The sequence below is a fragment of the Bos grunniens genome, chromosome 13 (genome assembly GCF_055505025.1).
Source record: "Bos grunniens cultivar Pamir isolate PY7600 chromosome 13, Bosgru_T2T1.0, whole genome shotgun sequence".
Classification (NCBI taxonomy): Eukaryota; Metazoa; Chordata; class Mammalia; order Artiodactyla; family Bovidae; genus Bos; species Bos grunniens.
In genome coordinates, this window is record NC_141177.1 from 71,048,596 (window position 1) to 71,064,515 (window position 15,920).

Genomic DNA, 15,920 nt, shown 5'->3' on the forward strand with positions numbered 1-15,920 from the left:
GAAAAGGATTTAAATCAAACCACATGATTATGATAGGGGAGAGATGCCCTTGAGTCGTGCACATTTCCAGTTAGTAGCCCTGGGTCTCCAATAGGTGTCCAATGTCTTTCCTCCTCTACTGCCATGTCAGTAGTTGACATTCCTACCTGGCAGGTGTTACGCTGAGGTTCCTCCAGGCTTGTTGATTCAGTATCCCTGCCCTACGTGAGAGTAGCTGCCAGAACTCACACTTATCAAGTCCTACGATACTTTCAGTTAGAATCACTGTTTAAAAAAGAAAAAATCATGACTTCCATATAGGCAGGAAAGACTGTTTTAAAGGCCCCATAGTTATTCACTGGCACCCAGATCTGTGCCGTGTTTTGAGACAGGACCTCCCATGCTGCCCTGTCCCCCAGGGAAACTGTCGTGTCTGCACGTGGACAGCACCTGCCAGGCCTGTTGAAATGACCCAGCAGACGTCAGGACTCTGCTCACTTTACACCGTGTGCCCACGTCTGAACATGCATCTTCTCCTTTGGGGGCAGTAACCCATTCTGCCATTTTGGAAAACCTGGTTTGAAATGCTTTTCAGCCCCTCATGAGATATCAGATCTTTCTGCAATGGCAGATCTGCCTCTCAGGGCCCCCACGTGAGCCTTCACTGAGAAGCAGGCCAGATTCCACAAGCCCACCCATGGCAGGCCAAACAAGACGTCTGCTGTTAGAAGCACAGCCTCAGACTGCTCCACCAACACATCTCCTGGACAGTGTAACCTGAGCGTGTCCGTTTCCTAAAATACAAACGTTCTCACCTGCAATCCCACGGTCAGATTGAATGACTTGGGTACGATCTGCCGGGCTTGCTACACCCTGGCAACGGAATATCTAACTCAGAGACAATGAAGGGGTTGATTTGGTTCTTCTTTCCCATGAACTGCAGTCAGATCTTCACTGCCATTTAAGGTAACTTTCTGCTTGTTTAAGAATATTCCAGCTGTGTTTATGATGTTCCAACATTCTCCTGCCAAAACCCTTGACAAAGGAATTGGCGATATTTTCAGGGATGTTGGTGAGCACAGTCGGGATGCAGCCATTATGTCCTCATTTGTTTTTATTATATCTGATCTGAAATGTGGGGGTAGGCTTTTGACTTTTAAAACATGTACAGGGAGAGGACTCAGTTTTGATCATGACATTTTAGTCATGTCCACGTAGTGCCCAAGCATTCAGATACATGGGAACCTGTGCCAGAGGCCTCCTGGGTTATTAGCTGCATCTTGTCATCCTACCCAGGTGGCTCAGTGGTAAAGAATCCACCTGCCAATGCGGGAGATGCAAGAGATGTGGGTTCAATCCCTGGGTCAGGAAGATCTGCTGGAGTAGGAAATGGCAACCCACTCCAGTATTCTTGCCTGGAGAATTCCATGGACAGAGGAGCCTGGCGGGTACAGTCCACAGGGTCACAGAGTCAGACGTGACTGAGTGACTGAGCACGCAGTCATCCTATTCTGGATACTCTTCCAGTCTCATCTCAGGGGTGAGATTTTGCCAACTCTGAAGTCCTAGCCTTCCCTCAATCTCGGGAGCCATGAATGAATGATCTCTCCATGCCAGTTTTAAATAAACAAACCTGACCTTGGGGTTGTGCATCATAGTATTAATTCTGATGCTCCAGTGTTTTACTCATGGAGTAGTTTAAATCCTGCTCAGAAGATACAGAGAAGAAAACTGGCTGTGCTAAGATCTTCCTACAGCTGAAGAGGAATTTATAAACAGGTTTTCCATAAGCTGACATCTTCTCATGCCACACAAGTTATCTTAAATTATGCTTCCTTCAGTTGAAATAAAGTGGCTGTTGCTGCTCTTTCAAAGAAGCAGCAGAAAACAAGAGGCCTTGGCATCATTTTATGTGCTTTTAGAAGTGCTAGTGCCTCTGCTTTTTTCCTTTCTTTCTTTCTTCTCTCTCACCCTCTTTTTGGTACACAGCAAGAATTCATCTAGTTCTCTCAAAATTCCTTTGCACCCTAGAGAAAAGGTAGAACACCTGAGATAAGACATCCTTTCAATTGAAATGACAAGTGTAATAGACGGGGACCAAAACCCACTCGGCGACAGGGCTCTGTGCTCCCCTTAGATCCTGTCTGTAGGAGGAAATCACTCTGAGAAACCTTTCCCCAGTCAATCATTCATCTATTCCAATGGCAGGAAGACAGCCTCACCGTCATAAGAGAAATTCAACTCCTTTCTTTTCTATTAGCAATCTCTGACACTCTGAAAGTGGAGACAATAAATAGTGGCAAGGTAAATTACAGGTTGGATACATTTACAGATGGAATTTTTGCCTTTATTTATTTATTTTTTGCTATTATGTATTTGGAAGCTTTAAGATATATAGGCTGTCTTACCCATCCTACCACCACCACCAAAAGTAGCTTCATTATCTTGGTACCAGTATTTTTTCCCCAAAATCTTAAGTTCTCTTGCATTTTGCCAGCTGTGCGACAGCCTAGAACAGTTGAGGGCTGACCCTGTAAAATCAGAGCACTTGTCCTGTTGAGACCCAGTGGACTCCACTGTACCCAGAAGCTCACTTGTAGAAAGAGAAGGGGGACAGTGCACCTAAGACATTTCTGTCCAGTGGAAAGTCATCTGATTGCCTTGTGGAAGAAGGCGCCATCCCATCTTGACCGTAGGCACTCGAGTGACCCTGTGTTAGTGAAAAGCCACAGATGTGAGGGCTCACTCCAAAGCCAGTGGCTTCAGTGGTGCTGAAAACAAAATGAATCTAGTCACAGGACTACCCACACCCTCCTGTTTTAGAGACGTGGCAAAGGTTAACAAGCTACCAGCCCGTGGAACATCTGGTTCTGAAGTTGCTTGACTTTATCCAGAGCAGCAAACAGACACGTGCTCCCCTTTTATAAATGACACGGTCGTTTTTCTCCCTTAAGTAACTGAGCACAGCACAGAGCGTGAAACTTGACAGAGCCCCTAGAAGACAGGTTTCCTCTCACTGCACTGCTGCCGACAGAATTAAAAGGTTAAGGAAGTCATCAGATTTGTCAGATCATTTTTTGGGAGGGGATGAGGACTGTATAATTAGAGGCATCAGTCAAGCTTTTAATTGCAGGTTTCATAGAGCAAAGGGCAATGAATGGTTCAAGTTTATAGAGAGATCACTTCATTGTTCTCTTGCTAGAGTTTTCTTTTGAGACCTGTTAATTGCTAGATCTTTCTCCTGAAGTTAACAAAAGTTCTGCTTGCTCTGAAACTGTAGTAAATGCATATACTGTGCCTTATTGATTTTTGTTGACATTTTACATGTTTTTTTATGCATTCTGAACCTCCGCTTGGACACTCAGTTTGGCACGTGCCCCCAAATAATAAGAGCAAAGTGAATGAAACAGAGTTAGCCCATGGTTTCAGATCTGCCTGCATTAGATGATTTCCTGTGCCTCTCCTGCAGTCTCCAGATAAGAAAGAAAAGTCTCCCGGTCTTATTTCCCCTGCTAATAGTGTCAGTGATAATCACAGTCTTCAAGAGATATTACTTTGAAACGGATGGTGAATCTGGGACTCTGTCATCTTGGAGCTGAGTACGTTTCAGTATGGAGCCAGCAGAGGTCCCGCCGTAGGTCTCTCACGGCATTACACACATCATCTCATCTAGATGCCTTAGAGGAGGCCGCCCAGCTGCTTCTGTTGATGACAGAAACCACAGCCAGTATAGATGGAGGCACCACACTCCAACAGCGTCACCAGCTGCTGTAACGTCGGAAGAACTAAGAAATAGCGTGGCATTCTTAGTGGGCTAGACTGCAGGCTTCATTAGGACAGCTTAACGTAGAGGTGAATGAGATGAACCTCCCATGTACTAAGAGTTTTTGTGTATTAAAACTTACAGCATGATGCAAAAAAAAAAAAAAAATGCATTGACTTTTTTTCATGACTGGATGTTGTTGTGCTTTGGGGGTGTGGGCAGGCATTGCTTTCTCTTATTGCTGTTGGATGAAAAAGTGCTAATACAGTATTGACTTGATAATCTCACCAGGTACACATGCAGAGCAAACAGAGAAAATGTATTCGATGGCCCCCACAGTGACTCCCATGCACCGAGCCATGCGCTGGTTGTTGAGATGTAGAGTTTTCTGCTTGGCTTCTTGGCCATAGAGGCACCCATCTCATGCAGTGGGTGCCAGAATTCCACTTTTGTGCACTCACTCTGAGATGACAGGCTTTGGCCCCTCAGTGTTTAGATCTGCTTCATTTGCAAATCTTTTTAAGTAGCAATAATAATAATGTTTTGAGGCAATTGAGTGGAACACTAAATTATTCTCTGATACCTAAGTTCAAACTGTGCAAGGCTAAAGAAGCTGAAAATCAATGCACTTTTAAAGTCATTAGAGATCATAAGTGAAATAGTCTGCATTGCTTTAGCTAAGCTTTTAGTGTGCTGTGGTATTATTATAAAATCAGCCTGAATCTGCATTAATTTCACAGTCTTTTTCTCTGAGAAGCCCAAGGGTGCATGATAAATAAAATGTAAATTTTAGAAGGCAGTGTTTTTCTTAGTGGAAAGGGCAGTGAGCCATGTAGTTGGAGCGGTGACCTGCATGGTAGCTGACACTGCTACAAGGAGTCCTATGGATGCTAGTTATTTTACAGCCGGAAAAAAATAAAAAATAAAAAATAGCCAAGGAGGGTTCAGTGGGCCTCAGGGGAGACATTCAGAGAAATGTGCCTTGTCTTGTGTATGTTCCACTTGAGGTCCAGTCTCTGATAGAAACCGCAAGTTGCAACTTTCAGAAGTCATGAAGATTTGATACAAATAACAAATCCAATGCAAATGTTTACATTTTACTTTATATGCACTGTTGAATATTCCCAGAGTAATGGCGCATTTGTTAATAGGGGGTTTGTTTTTGTTCATCATTAACAGTTACTAAGTAGTTTGTACAGGATTTGGGTATATTTATTTGCATTTAAGTAACATGAATGTGTATTTATACATATATCTAATTTTTAAACCACCCAGAAAAGATGAAGTATATTTATTTGCTGACATTTCAAGCTATTGGAATCTCTTTGCTAATTTGCCCTGGGTGTGAGGATTTTATTATTGGCTGCTTAAAAATCAAGGCTCCCATTTGAAATATAGAACCAGAATGGGTGGATGCCCTCAGTCAAGATAGTCAGCCAAGGAGAAAATGTAAAATTGCAACTCTGTATTTTAGAAAATGCAAAGTAGGTCTTGCGCATTTCAAACCTGTGGCTAAAAAAACTTAAAAATTAAAAAAAAAAAAAAAGAGTACCCAGCCTCCTTTCCCTGGACTGCATTCTAAAAATAAATAAACTAATCCATCAGTAAATCTCTCTGCTTTGGTCAGATTAGCAAGTCAGCACTGTAAGTAAAAAAGCAACATGAGATTAAAACCAAAGAGAGAAGTTGTTGATTTTATGTACTACTGAGAACAGTGTCGTCCTGTGGCAGTTCTCGTAGACTGTGTTGGTTTAACAAGCGTCCAAACCTTTTGTCTTGTTGTTTTTTGTCTTTCCTGCTCCCTGTCCCCTTGTTTCCCACAGGCTGTGCGTTTGTCACATTTTCTACAAGGGCAATGGCACAGAATGCAATCAAAGCCATGCATCAGTCTCAGACCATGGAGGTACTGTATCATCTGCCCTCTCTTCGTTTTCTTTGTGCAAATGGTGGGGAATGGAAAGCGATTCTCTCCTGTGTGGATTGTTCACATGACAATCACAGATGTAAACTTTCACCACCTTTCTCTTCATTCATTCATACTCCGCCTCCCTTAATCTCTCTCCCCCCGCCCCACTTTCTTCTCCCTCCCGCTCGCTCTCCTCTCTGAGTTTTTCCCTTAATGACTGGAAACACACCTAGTAAAACCTTCCACTTGCTCTGCATTCTTTGCTGAGCCTTCTGTTGCGGTGGCCCAGGTCCTGCTGTGTAAAGTTCATGATGCCATTTAACCCGGGCATCTTTGTGCCCCTCAGGGAACAAGTCCATTGGCCAGCCGCCAGGGTGGGATGGGTTGAACGCTAACAGCCCCCATTCCAAATTGCAGTGGGCCCCGTGCTCAGTCACAGCGTTCTTTCATTTCTTTTTGTCTTCTTTTTAAATGTGAGGTCAAGTGACCTTTAATCAAGACAAACAGAATTGTTTTGGCATCAGCAGTGTCGGAGAAAGTTAAGACTTCTCCTACAAGATGGAACCAGCGTAAATGTTCATGTATGAGAGCCACCCACCCCCAAAATTAGATTTGCCCCCTTGCTAAAAAAAAAATAAAAACAGTAACCAAGAAACTCGAAGGCTCCAATGTGATCTCCTAACGAGAGACACAGTGGCTTTGGGGGAAGAGAAATACGCTGGCATGGGCCCACAAATGTAGACGACGGCTCTGTCCTTTGAGTCTGTGATTCGGGTCATGGCCTTTCAGGATTTTGCACAAAAGCATTCCAAGAGTGATATGCAGTTCCTTACTCTGTATTGTCTGATAGAATCCTTTGGGAGTGCATGTTCTGCTGTATCATGTGAACTGTATCTTTGTGTATGGGTGATCTTTTCTGGAGGTGGCTTTGTACTATTACCTCAAGTTATGTTTTTCATCTTTTGAAAGAAAAAAAGAATTTTTTTTTTCAGTTTTATTTAATGTGCCAAAAGTTCTCTATTGTTTGAGCTTCTTTTTTGCCTCCACTTTTGCGGGGGGTTTTAATTTTTTTGTTGTTCGGTTTTTTTGTTTTCTTTTTTTTGGCCATGCTGCATCTCCCGAAGCATGCCGGGAGCTCAGTGATCTTTCTGGGTCTTGTTCTGTGGGCAGACTTTTTCTAGGGAGCAGAAGGGTGGGTGGAAGTGTGGGGGACGAGAGTGTGCATGGCATTGTCATTCAGTGTTTACTCTACTTTTCTGAGTTTTGATAGCATTGCAAAGCCTATTGTCTTTTTCAGACTTCCTTTTGACTTCAGTATTCCTAACATACCTTATATAATCACTGTGTTTTCCTTTCAGTGCAATGCATTTTTAAGGCACTCACACCCCCCTACGTGAAGGCAAGCTCAGGTGAAAGTCGGCCACAATAAGAGAGAATTAGCGGGATTTGAAATATCTAGGAATCCAGTCTCAAACAACAAGCAGTTACACATGTGATCATGTGTTTGTTCCCCTCCCACCCTCGTCCCCCGCCCTTCTCTTACCTTGGGCAGCTCCACTGCGGTGGATCAGCCTGGTTTCCAGCTGCAGATCAGCCTGGAAATGAAAACAAAAGGACTGTTAAGAAAAAGAAAGTCTTGATATACATGTGTTTCACTCTTAAACATTTTTATTTCCTGTGATGGAGTGATCTGTTCCTGATGGGTCTCACCTTAGATTATTTTTTTCACCCCAGCTATTTCAGCCCTGTTGGAAACACTTGCCGCCCCAGTACCCTCACCCAGGGCTCCCCACCCGAATGGGAGGACTGTGTTCTGTACGTCCCCACGGACAGAGAACACGAGAAAATACAGCAGAACTGGGTATGAACCCAAACCAAAAAAATAACAGGCTCTCAGAAGGAAAAGAATTTGCTATAGAGAATGGGGCGTATTTATTCTTCAGAAGTCGTTGATCCTTTGTTAATATCACTTATCAGAAATCAGATCTGATGCACTTGTTTTTAAATATGGACATCCATGCTTAATCAGAGAGGCCCTTAGACACTTAAATTTATTGTTTAATTCAAAAATATTGACATTTAAATGGAAGATTATTATGCAGTCTCATAAGAGTTGTATAACTGAAGTTTGTTTTCTTTTTTTTTTAATTAATCACATTATTTTTAGGACTCTGGCTCACATCTTCAACCAAGATGTATGATCTAAGAGATACGAATTCAAAATGATGTGACTGTTAAAGTTTAACTGAACATATTCTTTAAAGAAAAAGAAGTCATTAATTTTATATGGTACCTTGATTTTTCCCACCTTCCTCCAATCTCTGCCCACCCTCTTTTTCCCTTTCATAATTTATACAAGTCATTTTTTGAGCTATAATCATTGGCCTGATTTTCTGCTTTTATATCATTTTCTGGTATTTAAGGAAGAAAAAAAGTCAACCATAAGAGAACTGTTAGGAGGAGATGCTATAATTTGTTACAGAATGAATTTGATAGAATAACAACCCTTTCCATGCAAAACCCTTGCTCTCTGTAATTTCCATCTTCAGAGTGGTTTTGCTCTCTTTAAAATGATGAAGCACTAAAATACAGAGCAGACAAAGAAAAATAAAGTAGAGATTTTTTTTCTAATGGTGGAAATGTTACTTTTATTTAGTTTATTGACTCTTAACATCCTGGGTTGTGACTGTGACCCCCAGAGCTGAAGATCAATCCACTGGAGGTTCAACAGCCAGTCACCTCACTTTTCCCACATTTTGGGGGTTAATAACGGGCATGATTGCCTCATCTATGCATAGCTCCATCCCCAGGAACTGCCCAAGGTGACAAGAAAAAAAATGCAACTTTGTTTTCTAAGAGAAAGAAAAATTAACCCAAAGGGAAGGGGAAAGCTCATTTAAATAGGAATATTAAATTTCTGACAGAAGAGAGAGGTCTGTTATCATGCTGAGTTTCAATAAAAGTTTGTTGTTTTTTTTTAATCACTTGGGTAGAATTAACTTCTTTTTTCTCAGCAAAATTTCACAGCTTTAATTGTGATGGAATGTGTAGTAAGCTGTATGGAGAGGGAAACCAATTGGTTTCCACTGAGTGTTTACCAAGTGGCGAATGTTGAAAAGTGATCTTAAAAGGAAGTCCTCCTGCCTGGGGTGTTAGGCCCTTACTTTCCCTAAGGACCACCTCCATCTCAAAGATGCTGGTCCTGTTATATAACCTATGGCCATTTCTCACTCACTACCCCGATCCTCCTGCCTTTTAAAGGAAATGAACATGGAAAGAAGCTCCTAGAACAGCAAGATTGATTAGGAAAAGAAGCCAAGTAGAAATCTCCAGCTCCCATTTGAAATCTCCACCTCCCTGGACTAGAACACAATCCTGATATTTCATTTTTGATTTGCAGTAGCCTGGGATTAGTGATAGATTAGATGTGGTAGAGAAGGAGGAGACCTTTCTAAAAACATGGGGACAGGGACATCGGTTCATGCCTGCGTTCCCTGAATATCTCCTTCCTTCATCCACGTTCCTAAAAATGAAACCCACTGCTCCCGATTACATTACTGGGTCGATGTAATTCCCACCATTCCAAAGTTAAAAAATGCTTAACTGAGCATTGGAAAGAGTGAAAAAAAAAAGAAAAAAAGACGTGAATGACAGGCACTCTCACTCCCATTACGTCTCCCCCTCTTCGTGCCCAGGTTACACACAGCAACAGACAGACACACCACAAGTCCATCTTTCAGACAAATGAACCATGAAGCTTAATTAAGGGCCAGTGATCAGGTCTCTTGTCCCTGAGGAGGTCCTGGGATGGTGGAAGGAAGACCCCTGAAGAGAGAAGGCGAGGCAGTGTAATAAGCAGATCACGAGAACAGAATGGCTTCTTCAAGCACCAGAGCCCCAGAGACACCAGTGACAGACCCTGGAATAATATTCTGTTGATGGTGCTATTCAGAGAAGACGAAGGACCATCAAACCACTTAAAAACCAGCCCGGCTCGGCCCCTCTGCTGCAGTCATTCAGAAAGCTAGGCCCCACACTGACTGAGTGTCCCGAGCCCAGTGGACCAGGCTGTAACCCCCTCTTCACTTTCCGCTGTGTCTGACCACAGGGCTGCTCTTCACCGATCGTGGTGAAGTTCGCGGATACGCAGAAGGACAAGGAGCAAAGGCGCCTCCAGCAGCAACTGGCGCAGCAGATGCAGCAGCTCAACACTGCCACCTGGGGGAACCTGACGGGTCTGGGCGGCCTCACCCCGCAGTACCTGGCGGTAAGTTCCTGGGGGTGGGGACGTGGGGTCCCCAGGAGGAGAGAGAGCGCCCCGCCCCTGGAACTCTTCCAGACTCCTGTTCCCTCAGTACACCAAAAGCTCAGCCTCGGGACACTGTGAATGCCAGGAAATTCTTGGCCTCGATGCGGAGTTTTTCCAGGTGAAATTGATGAGCATAACGATGGACCCTTCGGTCTAGCTAGATGTAGGCTGAGCTGGGCTCCACAAGGCTGGGTGTTAACCAGTGTTCCAGCATCAACTCCTGCATCAGGAGGGGTGCGGCATGCTCCCCGCACCGTGATTTAAGGTCCCCAGGCAGCCGTGGTCTGCCCGCTCTCTATGCCCGGGGCAGGGTGTTCCTTGGCAGGACCTAGGAGGGAGGCCTCGTGGAACCATCCTTCACTGGGTCTTCCCAGAGGAGGCATGTTGATTCAGTTCAGATGTTCCTTTATCTGTTGGAAACCCGAAACTCAGATCCCGTTTCAGGACGAATAGCCCCTGTTCTTCCAGCCATCCCTTACAGTTCATTGTTGCTAAACTTTCACCTCCTTTTTTGTTTATTTGCACCTTTGTGCTGCCCATTTCACTTTGCCACTGTCTTTATTAAAATGCCAGAGTCAAAACCTAGGACCGTTCCCCTGGTAAGATCGAAACAGTACGAGGAGCGAGCCCTAGTGTGAGCTTCAAAGCATCTGCACGTAGCTTGAAAGTGGTGGAAGGCAGCTCATACTCCCCTAAGGTTTCGCTTGCTTTTGCTTGATCTAGTGCCGAACCATGCTTCTCTACCCCCCTTTTCTGCTGGGCTACACATTAATTAATGTAATTTTATATTGTGCATTTGGGCCTTTGATTCTAGCCGCTGTCTGTCCGTGTATGTGTGTCCTCATTCTGTCCTGACCTTTGAACTGTTGCCCTCAGTATAGTATGACCCATGAGCTGTCCTTTGTAGCAGAACCCATACTGTTGTGCAAAACAGCCCTCCCTGTAACCTTGAAAGGTGATCCCCCTGCTGCAGGTGAGGGAAAGGAGAGGCTTAAAGAGGTTTTGTTACTTCACCCAAGGTCATGGCGCTGGTGGTCAGGCAGGATTTCAACCCTCTGTGTGCTCTCTCCATCCAGCCTGGCTGCTTCTCCAAGGAGTTGTGATTCATATTCCCCTTTTATTTTAATATTTACTTGTTTGGCTGCGTTGGGTCTTAGTCGAGGTTTGTGGGGTCTTCGTTGTTATCACGCAGTGTTTTTCATCGCCGCGCACAGGCTCTCCAGTTGCGGTGCTCAGGCTTAGTTGCTCCATGCAGGTGGGATTGTAGTTTCCAGATCAGAGATCACACCCGCATCTCCTGCATTGCAAGGCAGACTCTCAACCACTGGACCACCAGGGCAGTCCCTGATAATCCTCCTTTACCCACCCTCAGGCCTGTCAGGGTCTGACGAGCAGTAACTACTCATGACACGTCTGCGTGTCTTGCGGGAGAAGCATGCCTCTCCTGCCTTCCCCTGAATCACTGATAGAAGCAGTAACCGAGTTTGCTGTCACCTTCTAGCCAGTTTTCCATCTTATCCACAGGGACCCTGTGTGAAATTTCCTCATGTCTTGCCGAAGTAAAATTGGTGAAATAAAATATAAAATAAATTATCTATAATTTATATAGTTATGTATTTATATATCAATTATGTATTTATATAATATATTAAATATGAAATAAAATATAAAAATTTTTTGTTGCTGAAATAAAAAATAAAAACAAGGTTTTCTATCATAGGTTGATGGCAAGCTCACCTTTTCAGAGTTTTTAAGGATCCAGCTTTGTGTTCCACTGTTTCCAGGAGCCAGGACCCCTGTGCCTGTCCCAGTCTTCTGGCCCCACCCCCCCAGCACCTGTTTTTTTGTGTTGAGGGTAGATTCTGACTCTGGCTCACCAGAGTGTGGTTGTCAGTGGAAAGAATCCTCGGGTTAATGACCCTCCAGGTATTGCAACTTCCTCCAGTAGAAATTATTAATCCCTCAAAGTATCTTCAAAGCTAATTTAATTTGACTAAACTTCAGTTTTTAAAACATGGTACAGAGCTGCATTCTCTTGCAACCACAAGAGAATGGGAAACCTGAGAAATCAAGCCAAGAGAAGGGATTTCTCTCAGTCAAAGCGAATCATCCCTGGCTTCCCCTCTTCCTCACTCTGTGTCTGTGTCTGTCTGATATCTAGGTATCTGTTACACCGAATCCAGAAGGATGAGTGAAAGGTGTATTCCTGTTTCTGATAACTGCTCACATTAATCCCCATAGTATCGTTGCAACTAGGACTTGGGTAGAATCGAGTCAGCTGCTGGATGCCCGTTTGTGAGTCCCGTACCATGGTGGAGTCTCCTCCTCCTAGAGCTGAGGAAACCGACACTTAACCTGCCCGAGTGGCAGCACTCTCCGTTAGGCTGCGCAGAGCTCCAAGTGAATGATGAGAGCCTATTTTGTAAATAGTGAATTCTTCTGGTTCCTCCTCAGCTCATAGAACTGTGGCAGTTTTTTAATAATAGATTTGGTGAGTCTATGCTTTTGACATCCATGGACTTCTGAGTATAGGAGACGGCCCCACACCCACTCCAGGGTACAGACTGTGGCTATACTGATCTACCAGAAGGAGGGTATCAGTAAGTCCAGTCACACACTTAGTGCAGCACCTAAGTGAAAGCCGCTCAGTCATGTCTTTGCAACCCCATGGACTGTAGCCCGCCAGGCTCCTCTGTTCATGGAATTCTCCAGGCAAGAATACTGGAGTGGGTTGATATTTCCTTCTCCAGGGGATCTTCCCGACCCAGGGATCAAATCCGGTTTCCCCGCACTGCAGTCAGGTCTTTACCCTCTGAGCCACCAGAGAAACCCTAAGTTAACCTGTAATTCAACTTACTGGGACAAATAAAGGAGGGCTTTCAAATGGTGATCACACGCCTTACCTTGTGCTGCCCACTGTTTCTGCGTGCGGGATAAATGTACTTCTGGAAGCTCCAAAGACAAAATGCAGAGACCTTTTCACAGCTGTCTTCATTTCTTTTTAGAAGATGCTAATATATTTCTAATAATAGCGTCAGGGTATATAGCACCAGATAGTTCTAAGTTTTGACAAATAGTATGTTCCTCTTTGCCCACAAAGTCCACCTTAAAATGGTTGACCATTGTCTTTATCCTACAGTTATGACTGTAGCTTTGGAGCTGTGAATAGATACATTTATCTCTGTAGGTATCTCAGCGGTTTCTCTGTTAGTCCAGGAGTCGGGGAATCTGTGCATTCCTAATGAAGGTTGTAGGACAGGGAGCTGTGAAGGAAAGCGGAGGAGACCCAGGGTTGGACCCTGATTGACAGAGATGAGTTACGAGAACTACTAAGCTCCAGAGAGATAGCATTAGTCACGCCATGTTGGATTCCATAGATTTAACACCTGGTTGTTAAAAATTGTAAATTGATGAATTGTTTAAGGCAGTGACGTTATTGAGTCTCCCGGTGTCTGGTTACTTAATAGAGATTAGACATTAATATGGATTTATGGCTCCAACACTGGGAACCTTTAGCCGGTTAAGAGGCAGCAGTAGCTGACTATTTGAATGTAAAGGGAACTGGATGTGCCCCTGTGGACGTGGCAAGTTCCTTTGTCCTGAGCTGCATTTCTTTTTGACAGGATGTTTCTCTGTTTTTGGTGTTTTTTTTTTTTCAGCTTCTGCAGCAGGCCACCTCCTCCAGCAACCTGGGTGCATTCAGTGGCATTCAGCAGATGGCGGGTAAGTCATGAGGCCTGCCTGGCCTTTGGACCGCTCTGTTGTCTGAATTTGGGATGGGTTCAGAGGGTGAAGAAGATGGGGGAAAGAACCACAAACCTGTCCTGTTGGCTTAGGTGTTACACCTTAGAGTAAGCTGCTCAGAAGTTGATTTTCTATCCCTGGCATCTCCAACAGTTATATAACAAGAAAACTGGGGGCTGAGAATTCCTGCATAGTACCCTCGAGAAAGTGGAAAGTGTTAGTCACTCAGTTGTGTCTGTTTGCGACCCCATGGACTGTAGCCCACCATGCACTTCTGTCCATGGGATTCTCCAGGCAAGCATACTGGAGTGGGTTGCCATTTCCTTCTCCAGGGAATCTTCTGGACCCAGAGATCGAACCCAGGTCCTCCCACATTGCAGGCAGATTCTTTTACCCTCCAGAGTTGTGTTTATTTTTTCTTAAAGGGTTTGACTGCTGGAAGGTGGGGAAGGGGGAGGGGGTGGATTTCCAGCAAGAGCTGTGTATCCAGGGCAGCCACCATGATTGACGTCCCTCTAAAATTTTAATAACAGGCAGTCAATAAAAATGTTTTGTCCTCCATAATGAAAGCCAGGCTTGCAGACCTATCTCTGACTGATACCATTTCAGTCCCTTGATAACCACAATTAACAGGGGTGCCTTTTTTTATTTTTATTTTTTTTAATTTAAAAGAATCCTAGCTGATAGAATTGTGCATCAGAAGCTTTTATGGGAAGTGGAAATCTTCGTTGTTGGGGGGAGGGGGGCAAGGTGGGGTGCGGGGTGGGAATCACAGTGGGACTGCATGTGAAAGCCAGCCCATGAAGGTTTTCTTTTGATAATGAGCTGTGTTGGTGGTGACCTAGGGGCAGTGATTAGTGAAAGGTGGGTCCCCTGAATCACCTTCCAGGCTGATACCCTGACCCCTGCGGTGAATCAGGACGTAGGGGCCAGTAACCTGCCGCGAGGAACAGTCAGGAAGCTTCTTCCTCAATTCCAAAAACGTCGAGGAGAGTGGACGAGGAGAGCAGATTGCTGGCATATTAGAGGCAAGCCCAGTTGCTTCCATCAGTGACACCCTGAGACAGTGAGATTAACCCAGGACATGCAGACTCTAAGCCTGATTTCTTTATCTGTCACTGTGAAAACTTCTTTCTCTTTTTCTCCTGAATCCATAGCCTGTGTTATTATTTTTCTTCTCGTGTCACTTTGAACGGAACTGGAGAGACTTGGCATGAGCACACTCAGATCCCTCCTCCTGTGCGTCCTGTGGCGGTCAGCCCCGCCTTCCGTGGTGGCCCCTGGGGCTAAACTGTGACCTTTCTGACGGGATGGACTGGCCTGCAGTAAGAGCAGCGCTGAGTTACTCATGGCCCTTTAAATCTGCAGGCACCGCCCACCTATTCTGTCATAAGACAGCTTTGGGATTATTAGAAAAAAATAGATGTTAAAATAAAAAGTAGTGAAATCATTCAACAGAATGTTAATGAACACAGTTGAGAAAGCTGGCCTCGGAGCTAAGTATCTCCTTGAACAGTTGATTTATTTTTAGTTCTGTGAAAGGAGGCTGGAGAGACAGAACTTAAATATTCAAGGAGTTTTCTACATTTTTAAAAAAGAGAAAACCTCTGGATTGCACCCTCTGAAAGAAATGTCAAGATGCATCGTGTTTTCCACCAAGGCAGGATTTTTCTTCTAATCAGTTGGAACCCCCCGCCCCCAAATTCAGAATTAAGAGTCTTCCTTAGAGGAAGCCTCAGGCTCTCCCATTGCCGTGGTTAAATTATGCAGAGAAGGTCACTGGGTCCCGAGGCTGCTGCCCGGCGTGTCTTCCCGGTGGACAGGGCGCCCTGCCACTCTTCATTAGGCCGTGAGCCCGCGGCGCACCACCTCGGGTCAGGATGTTGGTGTGTGTACACCACACAGTCATTTATCAGTGGAGAGTACCTGGGAGTCACCTTAGAAGGTGTGTGGAGCAGATGGCTAATTTAAAGTCAGTCTGTAAATGCGCTCGGCCTTCCAAAATACCCCTTTCTTGAACCTTCTAGTGTGAAATCCAGCACCAAGGCTGCCCAGGCTGTGCAGTCAAAGGCCAAGTGTCCCATTTTCTGCTGTCACCTTGAGTAGTGAGGACTGAGGATGGGGGTGTAAGGGTTCTTCTGCTTCGCCATTTCTGTAACAAGTGCCCTTCATTCTTATGGAAAATCAGGAAGCATTATGGTATTTTTTTTTCAACCAAG

The 15,920-nt window shown here is 44.6% G+C and overlaps 1 protein-coding gene across 50 annotated transcripts in view; it reads left to right on the forward strand.

Annotated features, from left to right (window-relative positions):
• CELF2 (CUGBP Elav-like family member 2) overlaps positions 1-15,920 on the forward strand; it is a 560,158-nt gene that overhangs the window by 500,287 nt on the left and 43,951 nt on the right. For 38 of the 50 annotated variants that reach the window (XM_086334866.1, XM_086334856.1, XM_086334863.1 and 35 more), the window contains 3 exons: positions 5,566-5,645; positions 9,757-9,915; positions 13,617-13,680. In XM_086334866.1, the coding sequence (XP_086190992.1) occupies positions 5,566-5,645; positions 9,757-9,915; positions 13,617-13,680 (303 nt within the window). Of the gene's footprint in view, positions 1-5,565; positions 5,646-9,756; positions 9,916-13,616; positions 13,681-14,858; positions 15,396-15,920 lie in introns of those variants that run through there. The other 12 variants (XR_015139876.1, XR_015139875.1, XR_015139872.1 and 9 more) reach the window with 2 other exon arrangements.